Genomic DNA, 20,151 nt, shown 5'->3' with positions numbered 1-20,151 from the left:
GCAGTCGAAGTTTCAGGCCGAGACCCTTCGTCAGGACTAACTGAAGGAAGAGTGAGTAAGGAATTTGAAAGTTGGAGGGGGAGGGGGAGATCCAAAATGATAGGAAAAGACAGGAGGGGGAGGGATAGAGCCAAGAGCTGGACAGGTGATAGGCAAAAGGGGATATGAGAAGATCATGGGACAGGAGGTCCGGGAAGAAAGACAAGGGGGGGGGGACCCAGAGGATGGGCAAGAGGTATATTCAGAGGGACAGAGGGAGAAAAAGGAGAGTGAGAGAAAGAATGTGTGCATAAAAATGAATAACAGATGGGATACGAGGGGGAGGTGGGGCCTTAGCGGAAGTTAGAGAAGTCGATGTTCATGCCATCAGGTTGGAGGCTACCCAGACGGAATATAAGGTGTTGTTCCTCCAACCTGAGTGTGGCTTCATCTTTACAGTAGAGGAGGCCGTGGATGGACATGTCAGAATGGGAATGGGATGTGGAATTAAAATGTGTGGCCAGTGGGAGATCCTGCTTTCTCTGGCGGACAGAGCGTAGATGTTCAGCAAAGCGGTCTCCCAGTCTGCGTCGGGTCTCGCCAATATATAAAAGGCCACATCGGGAGCACCGGACGCAGTATATCACCCCAGTCGACTCACAGGTGAAGTGTTGCCTCACCTGGAAGGACTGTTTGGGGCCCTGAATGGTGGCAAGGGAGGAAGTGTAAGGGCATGTGTAGCACTTGTTCCGCTTACACGGATAAGTGCCAGGAGGGAGATCAGTGGGGAGGGATGGGGGGGACGAATGGACAAGGGAGTTGTGTAGGGAGCGATCTCTGCGGAATGCAGAGAGAGGGGGGGAGGGAAAGATGTGCTTAGTGGTGGGATTCCGTTGGAGGTGGCGGAAGTTACGGAGAATAATATGTTGGACCCGGAGGCTGGTGGGGTGGTAGGTGAGGACCAGGGGAACCCTATTCCTAGTGGAGTGCCGAGAGGATGGAGTGAGAGCAGATGTACGTGAAATGGGGGAGATGCGTTTAAGAGCAGAGTTGATAGTGGTGGAAGGGAAGCCTCTTTCTTTAAAAAAGGAAGACATCTCCCTCGTCCTAGAATGAAAAGCCTCATCCTGAGAGCAGATGCGGCGGAGACGGAGGAATTGCCATCCCCTTCTGGCCCCCTCTACCACCACTCTGCTCCGTCTAGCGGAATTAGTCCTTACTCTTAATAATTTCTCCTTTGGCTCCTCCCACTTCCTCCAAACTAAATGTGTAGCTATGGGCACCCGTATGGGTCCTAGCTATGCCTGCCTTTTTGTTGGCTTTGTGGAACAACCTATGTTCCGTGCCTATTCTGGTATCTGTCCTCCACTTTTCCTTCGCTACATTGACGACTGCATTGGCGCTGCTTCCTGCACGCATGCAGAGCTCGTTGACTTTATTAACTTTGCCTCCAACTTTCACCCTGCCCCCAAGTTTACCTGGTCCATTTCCAACACCACCCTCCCCTTTCTAGATCTTTCTATCTCTGTCTCTGGAGACAGCTTATCCACTGATGTCTACTATAAGCCTACTGACTCTCACAGCTATCTGGACTATTCCTCTTCTCACCCTGTCTCTTGCAAAAACGCCATCCCCTTCTCGCAATTCCTCCGTCTCCGCCGCAACTGCTCTCAGGATGAGGCTTTTCATTCTAGGACGAGGGAGATGTCTTCCTTTTTTAAAGAAAGGGGCTTCCCTTCCACCACTATCAACTCTGCTCTTAAACGCATCTCCCCCATTGCACATACATCTGCTCTCACTCCATCCTCTCGCCACCCCACTAGGAATAGGGTTCCCCTGGTCCTCACCTACCACCCCACCAGCCTCCAGGTCCAACATATTATTCTCCGTAACTTCCGCCACCTCCAACGGGATCCCACCACTAAGCACATCTTTCCCTCCCCCCCTCTCTCTGCATTCCGCAGGGATCGCTCCCTACACAACTCCCTTGTCCATTCGTCCCTCCCATCCCTCCCCACTGATCTCCCTCCTGGCACTTATCCGCGTAAGCGGAACAAGTGCTACACATGCCCTTACACTTCCTCCCTTACCACCATTCAGGGCCCCAAACAGTCCTTCCAGGTGAGGCAACACTTCACCTGTGAGTCGACTGGGGTGATATACTGCGTCTGGTGCTCCCGATGTGGCCTTTTATATATTGGCGAGACCCGACGCAGACTGGGAGACCGCTTTGCTGAACATCTACTCTCTGTCTGCCAGAGAAAGCAGGATCTCCCACTGGCCACACATTTTAATTCCACATCCCATTCCCATTCTGACATGTCCATCCACGGCCTCCTCTATTGTAAAGGTGAAGCCACACTCAGGTTGGAGGAACAACACCTTATATTCCGTCTGGGTAGCCTCCAACCTGATGGCATGAACATCGACTTCTCTAACTTCCGCTAAGGCCCCACCTCCCCCTCGTATCCCATCTGTTACTCATTTTTATGCACACATTCTTTCTCTCACTCTCCTTTTTCTCCCTCTGTCCCTCTGAATATACCTCTTGCCCATCCTCTGGGTCCCCCCCCTCCTTGTCTTTCTTCCCGGACCTCCTGTCCCATGATCCTCTCGTATCCCCTTTTGCCTATCACCTGTCCAGCTCTTGGCTCTATCCCTCCCCCTCCTGTCTTCTCCTATCATTTTGGATCTCCCCCTCCCCCTCCAACTTTCAAATCCTTACTCACTCTTCCTTCAGTTAGTCCTGACGAAGGGTCTCGGCCTGAAACGTCGACTGCACCCCTTCCTACAGATGCTGCCTGGCCTGCTGCATTCACCAGCAACTTTGATGTGTATTGCTTGAGTTTCCAGCATCTGCAGAATTCCTGTTGTTTGTGTCACAAGAAATTATAGTTTTCGAAAGAGAACTAGATGTCTGTTCATAAATATCAGTGTCCCATAGTTATCCTAAATAATTTGGAAGGCCACTGATATCTTGGTCTTTATTAAAAGCGTAAAGTAGTTTTATTGCAATTACATAGGGCTATGGCAAAATTGCATCTGGAATATTGTGTACAAGTCTGTTCTCCTTTCCCAATGAAATAAATACTTGTAGTAGAGAGGAAACAACAAAAGATCACCAGTTTGATTTATGGGATAGGGTGTTTACCCACTGAGGAGAAATTAAGCAGACTGGGACTAACCTCTCAAGTTTAGAGGAAAGATGGAAACATGCAATTTTTGTTTAATAGTGCTTGCCAGGGTGAACAAAATGATGATATCTTCCTTGGCTGGAATACCTAAAACTTTTCTAATCTAGAGGGTAATGCATCATCAGAATTCTCTGCACAAGGGAGCAGCAAAGGTTCAAGACCAGGGCAAATAGAATTTTGAATAGAGAAGGAATGAAGGAACCTTTGATAGTTTAGGAAACTGATTCTGAGGTAAATGATTAGAAATGATCTTATTAAGTGTTTGATCAAATATAAGGGGCCAAATAATGCACTGTTGTTTCTACATCTTTTATTGCTAAAACATCCCAGATTCTGATACAACAGTAAAACTCTTCTCCCAGAGCAATGTACTGGATCAAAAGAGGAGATGAGAATTAAATTACATGTAATAGGATAATAAGCATTAACAAACTAAAACTTAAAAAAAAACAACAGCTGTCTTTCATTGCTGCCAGAACATAGTCTGAAATAAAGATATGGTCATGACCTACAAATGCCACTTTGATATTGCATTAATGGAAATCAGAATTAATTGCACTCTAATTCCAATCACTCTGAATCATTCACAAATGAAAATGAATGCTGATTTCTAGCCAGCTCAAATTTTAAGTCAAAATTAATCAGTTGTGTTACTTGGGAACAGTCTTCGTGAAACTGAAATTAATGCCATAAGATTTTTTAAAAATTCAATATTAAAACCCATTACTGATCAGTTTTAGGATTAGTATTATTCTTAACGGTGTATATAGAAACATAGAAACATAGAAACATAGAAAATAGGTGCAGGAGTAGGCCATTCGGCCCTTCGAGCCTGCACCGCCATTTATTATGATCATGGCTGATCATCCAACTCAGAACACCGCCCCAGCCTTCCCTCCATACCCCCTGACCCCCGTAGCCACGAGGGCCACATCTAACTCCCTCTTAAATATAGCCAATGAACTGGCCTCAACTGTTTCCTGTGGCAGAGAATTCCACAGATTCACCACTCTCTGTGTGAAGAAGTTTTTCCTAATCTCGGTCCTAAAAGGCTTCCCCTCTATCCTCAAACTGTGACCCCTCGTTCTGGACTTCCCCAACATCGGGAACAATCTTCCTGCATCTAGCCTATAATATACCTATAATAGGTCACTTTCACCTCACTGATAGAGACAAATCAAAAAGATAAGAAAGAAGAATCTCATGTGCTCTAAAAGAATGGACGTGGTTGAACTTTATATCCCATGAAAACAAACATGGGTGTGCAACAGATGATCAAGGCTAACCAGTGCTATGTATTGGCTTACTGCTTTCTATGAAAGCTCAGTTTCAGCAGTGCTATTGGCTAAAGTCAGTTCTTAAGAAGATGCATATATTATGGAAGCAGCACAGGCACGGAAATGCTTTTTGATTCATTCTGATGCAAGTAACATTGACAGTTGACAGGAGTGCTTGCAGACACTTCACAGGAGATCTAGCCAGAGGAGATGCAAATGGGAGAGATGTCCTGTACCCAAAGGAGGGCGGAAGGCACTTCACACTCATGACCAGTAAGCAATAAGATAATGCTCATGGGATCAGTACCAGAAGTCAACCCGCAATCATCAGGAATCAGTGACATAAGGAGTTCGGCGGACTAACACACACACACACACACACACACACACACACACACACACACACACACACACATACACAGGCAAGTTTGAGATTCTTCCATACCTACCAATGGCCTGAGAACATGAACATCGTAATAAAAGCAAAGGTAGCAGATCAAGAACACGAGAGGTTGTGCAGATGTTGAAAATCCAGAGCAACACACACAAAATGCCAGAGGAAATCAGCATGGAGAGGAATAAATAGTCAACATTTTGAGCTGATACCCTTCATCAGGTAGCAGATCAAATTCACTTTAGTTGGTGCTAATGTGGTGCTATTATTACAACCTTTATCTGAACTGTTTCAAATTAATCAGTTATTAATGTTAAAGGACCCATCAGCACTTAGTATCTCTAATTAGTCTTGAGGTATGTGGCATGTAGAACCTTGGGGGGGTGGGGGTGGCTGACAAGTAGTAGCCACGCCAATAACTATCAAGTATGCATTTGAATAATAAGCTCACTATACAGATGAATTTAAGTTCTTGTGACACAACTGGGTATGACTGTATGTCACATCTTAATTCAGCCGATATTTCCTTTGATCTTAATACATGATACGTATAGGATTTATTGAGTTGTCTTTTTGGACTACATAAAAAGACTGGCTGTTCTGCGTGTGGAAATTTGATTTTCTCATTTTATTGGTAAATAAATTTAAAGCCCCATATATTCATAAAAGACTTCAGGGAGTAATTTAGAATTAAGCATTTGAAACTTAACTTCAACACTGGTTTAAGACCAATAGATTATTAGACATTGGAGTAGAATTAGACCATTCTGCCTATTGAATTTAGCCAATTATTTAACAATAAATTAAAATCCACTTTCAAAAAGCAGATGAAAGATCATTCAAATCAAAGGTCACAATTGCACACACCTTTGGGTGGGCATAAACAGCTCTTACAGAATGGGCCTTTCTAGTAACCTGCAGTTGTCTCTGGTCCCCTGGAGCCAAAGTAATATTGCATAAATTACCAGAGAACCTCAGTTAATTTCAGAAAATATCTAGTCAGATCTATGGTAAATATTCTTCAATCACAGCTTTGTTTGGCTGAGTTTTGGTCACACAAAGTTTGCCTTGTGTATGCATTACCTTATGTTATTACAATTAATTTAGATGAATGCCTCAGTATCACCAATAACTGACTAAAACATTTCATTTATTTGGTTTTGTGGAATTAAAGAAGCTTCAGTGAGATGAATTAGAACATAATTAATAAACCAAAACAAATCTAAGTAATTAACTTGCTATGCTCTTGAGCTGATGATTAACTGTCTTCCCCTACTGAGAAAGTATCCCTTTTAACTCTACAATATTGGTTCTACATTTAATGCTCCCTGCACGTTTCTCAATATTTTCCCAGACAATATGTTTATTTATGATTTCTTCTCACTGTCAGTACCTTTGCCCATTATCTACTTACTTCCAACTAAATGCTGACCAATTAATGATCTCATCAGATCAATTTGCCTCGCTAACTGAGGACTTCCATAACAGAGATGGAGGGGAGAATTTTAACATTGCAGAACCACTGTTTAATTATTCCTACCCTCCTGCATGCAATAATCAATCAGATTTTTTTTTACTGTGGCAACATTTACAGAGCTTTTGCCCCTCGAGTTTGACTGGGATACACAGATAAGAAGTTCTTTCCAGGTCTCATGTTGAAAGCCCAGCCAGGTGCAACATCAAACACTGGGGACAAGTATGTGGTTCTGTGTTGAGATGTACCTGCAGTGATGCTGCACTCTGATTTCCAACAAGCCCTGGTAATTTGAATAGATTACTGGGAACTTAGTGTCAAATAAAGTTCATTGGTCCAGGGATTGGCAAAATTTTCTGTTCACCTTGCAGTGCTTCTGGTGCTCTAATCGTTAGCAGCTGGCTGTTGCTATAAACTGAGATGGACTGAATGTCACTTCACCACATGCTGGTAAGATCCATCCAGCTGTCCAAATGGTAACCAGCCAAATGCTTTACACCATTGTGGGCTTACAAAATCTGATATCTGGCACAATTGTAACTATACATCACTTTTCATTTACTAATGTCAACACTACTCAGAGGAAATTGCAAAGTTTTTTTTAAATCCAACCTCCTGATATTATTAATTCCCCTTCTGGTATAATTCTTTCAACAGCAATCAGAAAGCAATCAACTTAAATGTGAGTGGATACAAGGGGGTTGCATGGCTTTCCTGGCAGTGTTGAAGGAAATTAAGTACTTCATAAAATGCTTTCCTTTTGGCATGAGCCTTTGTTAACATTACTGCCAAATTGTCTGGAGGTAATCAAAAACCTCAGAGAGGTTGGCTGCTGTTTCTCTACAAAAACAATAAAAACACAGCACACCCACTGTATTCACTGTGCAAAATAACTATGTTTTGCTCAAGGCCAAATTACCTAACTGAACTATTTAGCAAATCATTCTTGTTGACCATTTGCATTAAGAAAATAATTTAGAGTACATCTGTGCATGAAACAACATGGGCTGAAAATCAACAAGGGCTGCATTGTCTTCTAATTCTAAGGCAAAATAACCAAAGCTTAACTCAGGCCCTTAGTGTATCCAGGTCCAAATCTCAGCCCAGTTTTCTAGAGGCTAGTTTGTGGGCAAAGCCATTTGCACTATATTGGAAGGATAGAGTCGGGGATGCAAATCCCAGTCTGGGATTTTTCATACTTTTAGGTTAGCAGAATAGGGTCTCAGCTCAATGAAAAATTTCTACCAACCTTCCAACAAGTTGAAGGAAATCATCTCAGGGTCCAAACATGGGACTGTTGGCTTTGATTTCAAAGAAGCTGAAAAGTTTTGAATATTCTCAGCTCCCACATGAATGAAATTTCAAAAACTCTAAGGATAAGTATCACCCTACATTGTGAGGGAATACATTCTGGCTTCTCCCAAAGACAAATACCTATATTCAAGCAACGAAACCTACCCTTGGTGCAAAAGTTCTGATGGGCTCTTTTAAATATGTTAGAGATTTGCTTTAACATAAGGAAATTATTTAATATCCTTTGTGAAAAAGTGTTTTAAGCTGATAAGTTGAGCCTCCAAATTTTTATATACAGGTAAAATCTTTTCTGATACAGATCTGAGGTTTTGAGGCTATTGCTTGTAGTGTGCATTAAAAATGTTCATGATTTGCAATTTGCTAAAATATAGATATTTTGTATTGATCCAATTGCTTTTCTGATTGTTCCCCCATCCCATACATGATGATTATATCATTTTAGTAGTTTGTTTTCAGTAAAATTTTTGAAAACAGCCCTTGCAAATGAAATTCCTTTATTCTTTAATTGAACATGATTCTGTTTGTTTCTGCATTAAATCTTCTCCTGAAAATTTAACCAGGTATTGCTCATCATGGATCAATCTTATATTCATAATGAGTGTTATGCATCAGGCATGTACGTAATGATGTCATATTTATTGTGTTCCACTTAGTACTAAAACATGCCTATCTACCAAACCAGGTATCTGTTGTTAGTTACTGCATTATATTTAGACAAGGCATATGGTTCAGTGGGAACATCAGGCCCAGGCCTTCATTTGGCAAGGATTTGAATACAAGAAAAGGGAGGTTATGTTCCAATTTTATAAAACATTGGTCAAACCTCATCTCAAATACTGCATGAAGTTCTGGTTAGCACATCATTGGGAAGATGTGGTTGTGCTGGTGAGTCTGAAGAAAAGATTTATCAGGATGTTGCCTGGGATGGAGTGTTTTGAGGAGCGACAAAAGAGGTTAGACCTATTTCCCATGGGGCTGAGGAGGTTAGGAAGAGATAAGATTATAGTATGTGTGATTAACCACGATACAGTTAAAGTAGCCTTTAGGAGGTTTTTCCTCTTATCAGAAATGACTAAAACCAGAGAACATAGATTTAGGATAAGAGGTTAGAAACTTAGAGGGGATCTGAGAAGGACTTTGTTTGGCAAGAGTGTGGCAAGTGCCTGGAATGCATATTCGGAAGAAGTGGTAGAAACAGCATTGTCTAGATGAGCACTTGAATCACCTGATCGCTGAGAAACTGTGCCCACAGGCAGGTGTAGATATGGTGGTCGGAAGCTCACACCTTTGCTGTATGACTCCATATTATGTAGAAAACATAAAAATAAACCCAGAAAACAATATAAAAGAATAAGATCTGTCACTTGAACTCTGCTCCCACCCCCATTCTGATACCTCAGTCCTCACTCTCCCGCATTTTCCTGTAGACGTCAACACAAACACTAATGGAAACCAGCCACAGACCCAATGCTAGTTTCAGCAATTACGCATAACAATTATGACTTGTTTCCATTTACTCCTAACTCATCAATTGCTCTTCCGTCTACACCTTTGCCACTTAGTATCTTCTGCCTCTTTCTTTAATAAACCTTTCCTTTCTTTTCCTTCCCTTCCTCTTTTAACTTTGGAATTTATTTATTTTCATCAGAAATTAAACAGAAGAAACAATAGCCCTCCCTCTACACCATTTTATTTTGGTATCGCCCCTCAACCCCCCCCCCCCCCCCGTTTCCAGTCCTGAAGAGGGGTCTTGGGCCAAAATGTCAACTATTTATTTAATTTCCATAGACGCTGCCTGATTTGCTGAGTTCTTGCAGCAGTTTGTGTGTGTTGTTTTGGATTTACAGCATCTGCAGATTTTTGTATTTAAGATGATCCCGAAACATTAACTGTCACCCTCACCATATGCGCTGTCTGAATCTGCTCTTTGGTTATTGTTATTTCATATTTCTAGTTTTCATACTAGATTTTGCACTAAATCTAGCATATTTTATAGCTATGCAATTGTATCCCCTCATAAATAATGAGATGTTTCTCATAAATCTGAAAATTATCAGGTATGTCTTACCTTGGCAAAGTTGAAATGAATGTGAAAGCTTTGTCCTTCTCCTTCTACTTGCCAAACCCAAATTTTACCATTGAGTTCAGTTGTGGACAGATTGTACCGTTCCAGTGTGAAGGTACAGTGCAGATTTCTTTGACAGCCATTCCAAATGTGATAAAATGGAATTTCCTAGGAAATTAAGTAAGTTAGGCATTATTCCTAAGGATGAATTAAATTAGAAAGAAACAATAATTCATGAAAAAAACTACAATTAATCTGGATGTGTACATAGAGTCATAAATGCTATGCAGTGGATTGGTTGTTCCATTGAGTGCAAAGTGCACATGGTTATTGTAGTCCTCCACACACTGTCCGTGACTGTGACTATTGTTCCTTCTAATAGTCAGCTGCAACTATGCTTTTGGTACTTACCAATGGATTCATCCAAGAGACCTGTTGGAACCTACTGCACTTTGCAAAGCAATAAGTACAATGACTAAAAGCAAAACAGCTCTGATGTGCAGAACAGAAAGAACTCAAAAATAACAAAAGCATACAGTATCTGCATAGAAATCCTAAAACTCAAAGGAGAAGAGCTTTAGACTCCACATCTCCACATCTTGGAAAGGATATGAAGGGACCTCAGGAATGCCATAATTGTGACCATACTCAAGAAAAGGGACAAGTGCAACTTTGGTGGCTATTTTAGTATTTCTCCACCTTTTATCATGGGGAAGATCATTGCCAAGTTCCTGCTCAGTTATTCTCAAAATCAGTGTGGATTCCATTCAATCTAGAGACATGACAATCATGATCTTCATTGTGTGACAACTCCAAGCAAAATGCATGGAGTAGCACCTGCCACAATAAGTGCCTTCTTCAAATTCACTAAGATTTTGACTCCATCAATAAGAAAAGGGTGAGAAATACACCCCACAGATTCAATTACAAACAAAACCCGTTTGGTCCACAAAGGAATGTAAACCGTGTTACTAACAATGGATCCATAATAAAATCAATTCCAGTGAAGACTGGCATCAAAAAAGGTTGTACCAACATTTTTTTCAGTCTTTAGAACCAATGAGGAACCTCCAACGATCATATTTCAAAATCAAGGACAACGAAGCCTCAACACTATGGAAAATGAGCTCTAAGATATTGTCAATTTGCTCACAGAAGCATACAAGAGAATGCCCACTATATCCAACATTTGCAAGACACAAATCCTCTACTAGCCTGCTCAGCTGTACCATGGTGCCCTCCAACGAGAAAGATTCACAGTAAGACCCTGGAAATTGTGGATCATTTCTCACATCTCAGAGATGACCTGTTAGAGATAGCGATGAGGAAATTCACCAATCACTTTAGTGCAAAAGCATAACCATTGTTTAAATGAGAAGTAAGCATTTGTAGATTAAGACCCAGTACAAATCTCATGGCCTACCAAGCACCAGAAATCCCTTTGGTCCTTTTTGCTTTTGTGCAGGCATCTCAATGCAGTGCAGAATTACCACTAGTCTCCACTATATCCTCTAAATTCACCGGAAAGACAAACTAACCAGTAACAACATTCCCTCAGGCCGGAATAGCCAGCATCAAGTTTCTAGTTGCCCTCAGTCAGTTTTGCAGGCTTAACTCCAGAGCCCCAAAGGTAAATACACTCATCCAAATTCAGCTGTAGAAGGAATTTAACAAAGTTCAGGGATGGGTTCAAAGCCTCTGAAGAATTGCAACATCCGCAGCAACTCCTGGGAACCTCTGATGCCCGATTGCTCGAAGTGGATAGCCAGCATTCAGGATGGAAGTGAGCACATGGAAGCTCTATATGAGCTGTTGAGGGAGTGGACCACCTCACAAGCTACCCACTGCCTGCCTCATCTGTTCCCGCACTGGCCATCAGAGACCCACAAACATAGAGTGTATGCACAGTACCCTTGATGCCAAGGGATTATGCAAGAATAAAAGAATGCAACCAGTAAACAAACCCAATGAAAAAACACAAACTATCAAAGGTTCTTCATGCATCCTCCAAAATTAATAACCTCCACCTGCTTGAAGGGAAAGGATCAAGTATGTGGGAAAATAGATCCCTGTATCGTCCATTCCTAGATATGTAAATTTTTTCTAGGAAATATTTGTTCTGGTATGAAGAATGTGGTTCTCACTATTTTATACCACAGCAGGAACAGTTTCACTGGAGGACTGCAGTGGTTCAAGGAAGCTGTTTTATTCTCCTCTTCAGGGGCAATTAGGAATAATTACCAGAGTATCTGCACTGATTCAACTAATCATAAATCCAAGACGTGCTGGTGAACAATGGCGTCTGCTGCAGGCTGCTTACAAAAAATCTCCTACAGCCCCCAATGACCTTGCGAGAGCATTCTTCAGGGGGGGTGAACCCCCAGAAAGCACCCAGCCCAGGTGGGAGACTTGGTCGAGTACTAAAGACATGTGCTGATCAAATGGCCGACATTGCTCACCTCTTGCCTTGGCACTCTGAGGTACCCACCTGCTTCAAGCAGGCTTCAATTACACTGGTTCCTAAGAAGAACGTGGTAACCTGCCTCATGACTATAGCCCAGCAGCACTTACATTCTCTGTGATGAAGTGTCCTGAAAGGTTGGTGATGAGTCATATCAAATCTTGCCTGAGAAGCAACTTGGATCTGCTGCAATTTGCCTACCTGAGCAACAGGTCCACAGCAGATGCCATTTCACTGGCTATTCACTCAACTGTGGAATAGCTGAACAGCAAAAATACATACAACAAGATGCTCTTTATTGACTACAGCTTGGCATTCAATACTATCACTGCATCAAGACTAATCAATAAGCTTCAAGACCTTAGCATCAATACTGCCTTGTGCAATTATATATTTGATTTCCTCATTTGCAGACCACAGTCAGTTCAGATTGGCAACAGCATCTCCTCCACAATCTCTATCAGCATAGGTGCACCACAAGGCTGTGTGCTTAGCCCTCTGTTCTACTTGCTTTATACTTAGACTGTGAGACTAAGCGCTGCTCCAATACCTCGTTTAAATTGGCTGGTGATACCACTGTCGCTGGCCAAATCAAAGGTGGTGATGAATCAGCATATAGAAGGACGATTGAAAATCACTCTGAGTGGTGCCATAACAACAACCTCTCACTCAATGTCAGCAAGACCGAGGAGCTGATTATTGACTTCAGGAGGAGGAAACCAGAGGTTCATGAGCCAGTCCTCATCGGGGATCACAGGTTGAGAGGATCAGCAAATATAGATCCCTCGGTGTTATTATTTCAGAGGATCTGTCCTTGGCTCTGCACACAAGTACAATCATGAAGAAAGCACAGCAATGCTTCTACTTTCTTTGAATATTGTGAAGATGTGACATGACATCTATAACTTTAACTTCTATAGATGTGTGGTGGAGAGTATATTGACTGGCTGCCTCATGTCTGATCTGGAAGCACCAATGCCCTTGAACAGAAGATCCCACAAAATGCAGTAGATATGGCCTAGTCCATCACAGGTGAAGCCCTCTCCAATATTGACCACGTTTACATGGAGAGCTATTACAGCAAAACAGCATCCATCATTGAGGATGCCCACCATCCAGACCATGCTCTCTTCTCACTGCTGCCATCAGCACAAGGCCTCAGGACTCACACAGCCAGGTTCAGGAATTACCCGCAATCATCAGACTTCAAACTAGAGGGGCTAACTTCACTCACCCCATTACTGAACTGTTCCCTCAATCTATGGACTCACTTTCAAGGACTCTTCATCTAATGCTCTCGAATTCTATATCTTATTTATTAATTTATTATTTATTTTCCCCCCATTTGTATTTGAAAAACACAGTCATGTTCAGCCTTAGGAGCATTTCTCTAAGCCTCAAATAAATTACTTGCCTTTATTTTGATAATATATATATATATATTCAAGACATCTAAAATTCAACTTCAACTTGTGATGATAAGCTTTCTTAGAAGAAATGAATTTATAAATTTAACTTGATATAACTGTACAACATGAACATCTAATAATTTTAAATGGTTTACAATAATCAGCCACACTTGAATGACATTTCATTTGCCCCAATATTTTTTTGTATATTATAGATTATAAACACTGTAGGATACAGCACTTTAGTTGTATTATTCCTGCAGGTGGTGCTATCAGGTTAAATCAGTATCATTAAGTACAGCAAAACTCAATAAATGTTACGTGACATCATATTGACACTGACCTTCACCTTCTCTGATGGAGATTGCAGTTTCAGAATCTATCTGATTAATATTGTTGCTGCAGGCCCTTTCACAAATGTAATTACTCTCCCAGTTCACCTTTCTCTCTAATCTGCAACCATTTGTGAACTTCCATGACACATTTGTCAAGACTCCGGGCAAGTTTGGTTCTCAGCTCCAGGTTTTTTTTTAAGAGCTATCTCTCTCAGTCTGTTCTTACCTCTTGCACTTTGTTTCAGCATGACCTGAATTAATCTCTTTTTTTGATACATTTATTAACCTTTTACAGACTGACTTCTGTAAGTTCCAATTTGATTACCTAACCCAAATTTCTGGTCTTGCAATGTTTTTGACTCTTCACTGAGTGCTGTCCCTCCACTTGCACCCACACCCCCCCACCGAGTTCCTCAAATTTAGAATGCCACTACATCTTCCTAAGTTGCCATTTTCCTCCTTCCTCTCTCTCCAATGCAATACATAATATTGAAGAAAATCAATCAATCAATCAATTACAGTATATGTATATTGAATAGATTAAAAATTGTGGAAAAACAGAAATAGTATATATTAAAAAGTGAGGTAGTGTTCATGGGTTCAATGTCCATTTAGGAATTGGATGGCAGAGGGGAAGAAGCTGTTCCTGAATCGCTGAATGTGTGCCTTCAGGCTTCTGTACCTCTTACCTGATGGTAACAATGAGAAAAGGGCATCACTCCTTGAAGTAGTCCTGGGTACTTTGTAGGCTAGTACCCAAGATGGAGCCAACTAGATTTATGACTCTCTGCAGCTTCTTTCGGTCCTGTGCAGTAGCCGCACCCCACCCCATACCAGACAGTGATGCAGTCTGTCAGTATGCTCTCCGTGGCACAGCTATAGAAGTTTTTGAGTGTTTTTGTTGACATACCAAATCTCTTCAAACTCTTAATGAACAATATGATTGGCAAAATATTGGTCTGCCTTCAAATATTCAAAACTGAAATACGGTATTCTTTCTCTGTATAATGCCTTGAACTAAACACATTATGGTTATCAAGTGCTTACAGCTAAAGCTGAAATTGAACCCTCTGCATTACTGACCCTGGAGATGAGTCAAACATTCCAATAGCTTTTACAATTATTTCTTACATATATCTCCCAGATTTTCAAAATTTAAAGTAAATTTATTACCCAAGTACCCATGTGTCACCATATACTACCCCTAGATTTTGGTGATTTCTTGATTTATACCAATTAATAACTCTGCCAATCCATAGTTTCTAGCTTGTCAACATTTTGAAAATACCCTGATTATTGTGCATGAAGTAATTATTCTCAAATTTCCAGAATATGAGCTCCTTCCTGCTAGTGTTAACTCTCACTTCTTCAATTTCCCTTTCAATGAGCTCCAATCCACAGAATTATTAAGTCACCCAACCTCCCTTTCTCTCCACCATATACACCTCGGACTTCAACTACTGCGCAGAGTCTTGTCATCTTCAGAACTTTTCTGATGACTCTGCTATAGTTGGATGCATCAGCAAGGGAGATGAGGCTGAGTACAGGGCTACGGTAGGAAACTTCGTCACATGGTGTGAGCAGAATTACCTGCAGCTTAATGTGAAAAAGACTAAGGAGCTGGTGGTAGACCTGAGGAGAGCTAAGGTACCGGTGACCCATGTTTCCATCCAAGGGGTCAGTGTGGACGTGGTGGAGGATTACAAATACCTGGGGATACGAATTGACAATAAACTGGACTGGTCAAAGAACATTGAGGCTGTCTACAAGAAGGGTCAAAGCCGTCTCTACTTCCTGAGGAGACTGAGGTCCTTTAACATCTGCCGGACCATGCTGAGGATGTTCTACGAGTCTGTGGTGGCCAGTGCTATCATGTTTGCTGTTGTGTGCTGGGGCAGCAGGCTGAGGGTAGCAGACACCAACAGAATCAACAAACTTATTCGTAAGGACAGTGATGTTGTGGGGATGGAACTGGACTCTCTGACGGTGGTGTCTGAAAAGATGATGCTGTCTAAGTTGCATGCCATCTTGGTCAATGTCTCCCATCCACTACATAATGTACTGGGTGGGCACAGGAGTACATTCAGCCAGAGACTCATTCCTCCAAGACGCAGCACAGAGCGTCATAGGATGTCATTCCTGCCTGTGGCCATCAAATTTTACAACTTCTCCCCTGGAGGGTCAGACACTCTGAGCCGATAGGCTGGTCCTGGACTTATTTCATAATTTACTGGCATAATTTATATATTACTATTTAACTATTTATGGTTCTATGACTATTTATTATTTATGGTGCAACTGTAACGAAAACCAATTTCCCCCTGGGATCAATAAAGTATGACTATGACTATGACTAGATACACAGCTCTCTGTCCTTTCATCTCAGTCATTCATGAGTGTTGTGAAAAGCCTATGTCCTCGTACAGATCCCTGGGGCATGCCTATGTGTACAATTGAGTTTTCCAAAATATTTATCACTTTTGTGCAATACTTTTTCCATCAGTCTTTTGTGTGGTATTTCATCGAATGTCTTTAGAGTGTTAATAGATTTCCTGTTATCTGTATTGGGAATAAAATTGCTTTTTTTTAATTACTTACAGATAAGTTTCTAATTAGATTTACCTGATAGCTGTCCAGCAGCTTACTGGTCCAGAGTGACCTTTGTATGTCATGTATGGAGAGTCGTAAATTGTGATAGCTGTCTTTAAAGTGAAGAATCTTCGGCTCATCTAAGAGTTGCCCTCCAAGATGCTTCTCCAGCTGCATTACTTCCTGCATAAAAAAAAATTAATGACAGCAACTGGCAAATTAACAGCTTTGAAATTACATTGCATATCAGTTGACTGATGCCCAAGAAATATTGTCATTGTTTCAAAGATATCGACTAAAGTTTCAGATTTTAAAATGAAACTTTTCTTTTAAATTGGTAAATTAAAATAGTGCAAAATGGAAAATAAATATAAATGCATTAAATGGTACTCTGGTTAAGGGCTAGGAGAATGAAAGTGGGATGCAGGGATAAGGGAGCTGAAATCATAGTTCAGAGAAGAGTTAGAGCAAATGAATATGGATGCAACTGAATGGGAATTGAATAACATCTATTAGGGCAAATCATGTCTGACGAATCTCATAGAATTTTTTGAGGATGTAACTAGTAGAGTGGATAGGGGAGAACCAGTGGATGTGGTATATTTGGATTTTCAAAAGGCTTTTGACAAGGTCCCACACAGGAGATTAGTGTGCAAATTTAAAGCACACGGTATTGGGGGTAAGGTATTGATGTGGATGGAGAATTGGTTAGCAGACAGGAAGCAAAGAGTGGGAATAAACGGGACCTTTTCAGAATGGCAGGCGGTGACTAGTGGGGTACCGCAAGGCTCAGTGCTGGGACCCCAGTTGTTTACAATATATATTAATGACTTGGATGAGGGAATTAAATGCAGCATCTCCAAGTTTGCGGATGACACGAAGCTGGGTGTCAGTGTTAGCTGTGAGGAGGATGCTAAGAGGATGCAGAGTGACTTGGATAGGTTGGGTGAGTGGGCAAATTCATGGCAGATGCAATTTAATGTGGATAAATGTGAAGTTATCCACTTTGGTGGCAAAAAGAGGAAAACAGATTATTATCTGAATGGTGGCCAATTAGGAAAAGGGGAGGTGCAACGAGACCTGGGTGTCATTATACACCAGTCATTGAAAGTGGGCATGCAGGTACAGCAGGCGGTGAAAAAGGCAAATGGTATGCTGGCATTTATAGCGAGAGGATTCGAGTACAGGAGCAGGGAGGTACTACTGCAGTTGTACAAGGCCTTGGTGAGACCACACCTGGACTATTGTGTGCAGTTTTGGTCCCCTAATCTGAGGAAAGAAATCCTTGCCATAGAGGGAGTACAAAGCAGGTCCACCAGATTGATTCCTCGGATGGCAGGACTTTCATATGAAGAAAGACTGGATGAACTGGGCTTGTACTCGTTGGAATTTAGAAGATTGAGGGGGGATCTGATTGAAATGCATAAAATCCTAAAGGGATTGGACAGGCTAGATGCAGGAAGATTGTTCCCGATGTTGGGGAAGTCCAGAACAAGGGGTCACAGTTTGAGGATAAAGGAGAAGCCTTTTAGGACCGAGATTAGGAAAAACTTCTTCACACAGAGAGTGGTGAATCTGTGGAATTCTCTGCCACAGGAAACAGTTGAGGCCAGTTCATTGGCTATATTTAAGAGGGAGTTAGATATGGCCCTTGTGGCTACGGGGATCAGGGGGTATGGAGGGAAGGCTGGTGCAGGGTTCTGAGTTGGATGATCAGCCATGATCATAATAAATGGCGGTGCAGGCTCAAAGGGCTGAATGGCCTACTCCTGCACCTGTTTTCTATGTTTCTATGTTTCTATTACGGGAGTCAGAGAGTCAGAGAAATACACATTTTTTGGAAGGATTGAAACCACTTCAGGACACATTTTATTTGCATTTCTCAAGTTTGTTGTGACTGCAGCTGTTGGAGCCACATTCGTGACCTTGGCTTTCCTATCACCGCTCCCACTGCAATTTTACATTGTTAGCTAACACATACCACTTTCATACCACGTCAACTATTCGGTACTATTGAGTAAACCTCTGAACTTTCACCTCCACCCACCATTGCCTTCTTTACAGCAGGGTGTGTTTCTTTACACTGGGAAATCATCATTCTTTAAAGCCAGTAGAAAGCAAAGGAATTGGGAGAATGAATACGTCCCTCCTCACCATGCAAATAATTGCTGATGGCCTACAGCATTGAGCCTCTAAGCTTTACATTGGGAGTAAAAACAGGTTAAGTGTTAATATTTTAGAGACACAGGGAAAAAGTTTCTTGGCTTATTGATTGACTTGCTCCAATGCATAAATATGACATATTTATTCTGCAATATTGTGATTCGCAGGCCTATACAGGGGATTGCTGATCACTTATTTTCCCATTGATTACCTTTCAGGCTTTCTCCTAGATCTCAGGCATTTTTATTTATTGAGATGGAGAGCAGTATATGCCCTTCCAGCTGCATCAACCAGCAACCTGATTTAACCCTAGCCTAATCACAAGACAATTTACAATGACCAGTTATCATACCAAATTGTATGTCTTTTGGACTGTGACAGAAAACCAGGGCACCCGAAGAAAAACCACTTGGTCATGAGGGGAACATACAGACTCCTTATGGACAACAGTGGAAACTGAACTTGGGTCGCTGGTACTGTAAAGTGCTGTGCTACCCATCATGCTCCAGTGCCTATTTACATCAATAATTTCACCCCCCACCCCCCCCTCCACCCCCGAGCCACCTGTCACTTATGGGAGGACCGGAAGGAAGGCAGGGGGAAGTGAAAACTTAACGTAAAGCTGCTGACCCCACAGAACATCAAGGAACTAGAGAGGGTGTACATAGGTTGGAGAACCTAGAAAGCCTTCTTTGATTCCCCTGTTCACTGGTGGGAAGCCACCAAGGAGAATATGAAGAGGTTCTTCATTCGCAAGGGTATCCAGAAAGCAAGGCAGGAGCAGAGGGCAAACAACAGGAATTCTGCAGATGCTGGAAATTCAAGCAACACACATCAAAGTTGCTGGTGAACGCAGCAGGCCAGGCAGCATCTCTAGGAAGAGGTGCAGTCGACGTTTCAGGCCGAGACCCTTCGTCAGGACTAACTGAAGGAAGAGTGAGTAAGAGATTTGAAAGTGGAAGGGGGAGGGGGAGATCCAAAATGATAGGAGAAGACAGGAGGGGGAGGGATGGAGCCAAGAGCTGGACAGGTGGTAGGCCCCCTCTACCACCACTCTGCTCCGTCTAGCGGAATTAGTCCTTACTCTTAATAATTTCTCCTTTGGCTCCTCCCACTTCCTCCAAACTAAAGGTGTAGCTATGGGCACCCGTATGGGTCCTAGCTATGCCTGCCTTTTTGTTGGCTTTGTGGAACAATCTATGTTCCGTGCCTATTCTGGTATCTGTCCCCCACTTTTCCTTCGCTACATCGACGACTGCATTGGCGCTGCTTCCTGCACGCATGCAGAGCTCGTTGACTTTATTAACTTTGCCTCCAACTTTCACCCTGCCTCCAAGTTTACCTGGTCCATTTCCAACACCACCCTCCCCTTTCTAGATCTTTCTATCTCTGTCTCTGGAGACAGCTTATCCACTGATGTCTACTATAAGCCTGCTGACTCTCACAGCTATCTGGACTATTCCTCTTCTCACCCTGTCTCTTGCAAAAACGCCATCC

General features: G+C 42.1%; 1 protein-coding gene across 1 annotated transcript in view; it reads right to left on the bottom strand.

Annotated features, from left to right (window-relative positions):
- The window catches only part of unc5a (unc-5 netrin receptor A), a 337,030-nt gene that overhangs the window by 13,434 nt on the left and 303,445 nt on the right, over positions 1–20,151 (bottom strand). The window contains exons 16-17 of the mRNA XM_072264606.1: positions 16,525–16,674; positions 9,701–9,865 (exon numbers count right to left, since the gene is read on the bottom strand). Of these exons, the coding sequence (XP_072120707.1) occupies positions 9,701–9,865; positions 16,525–16,674 (315 nt within the window). The remainder of the gene's footprint in view (positions 1–9,700; positions 9,866–16,524; positions 16,675–20,151) is intronic.

The sequence above is a fragment of the Mobula birostris genome, chromosome 7 (assembly GCF_030028105.1).
Source record: "Mobula birostris isolate sMobBir1 chromosome 7, sMobBir1.hap1, whole genome shotgun sequence".
In the NCBI taxonomy this organism is placed as follows: Eukaryota; Metazoa; Chordata; class Chondrichthyes; order Myliobatiformes; family Myliobatidae; genus Mobula; species Mobula birostris.
Note: the sequence above shows the minus strand (reverse complement) of the source record. Positions and strands in the feature narration are given on the sequence as shown.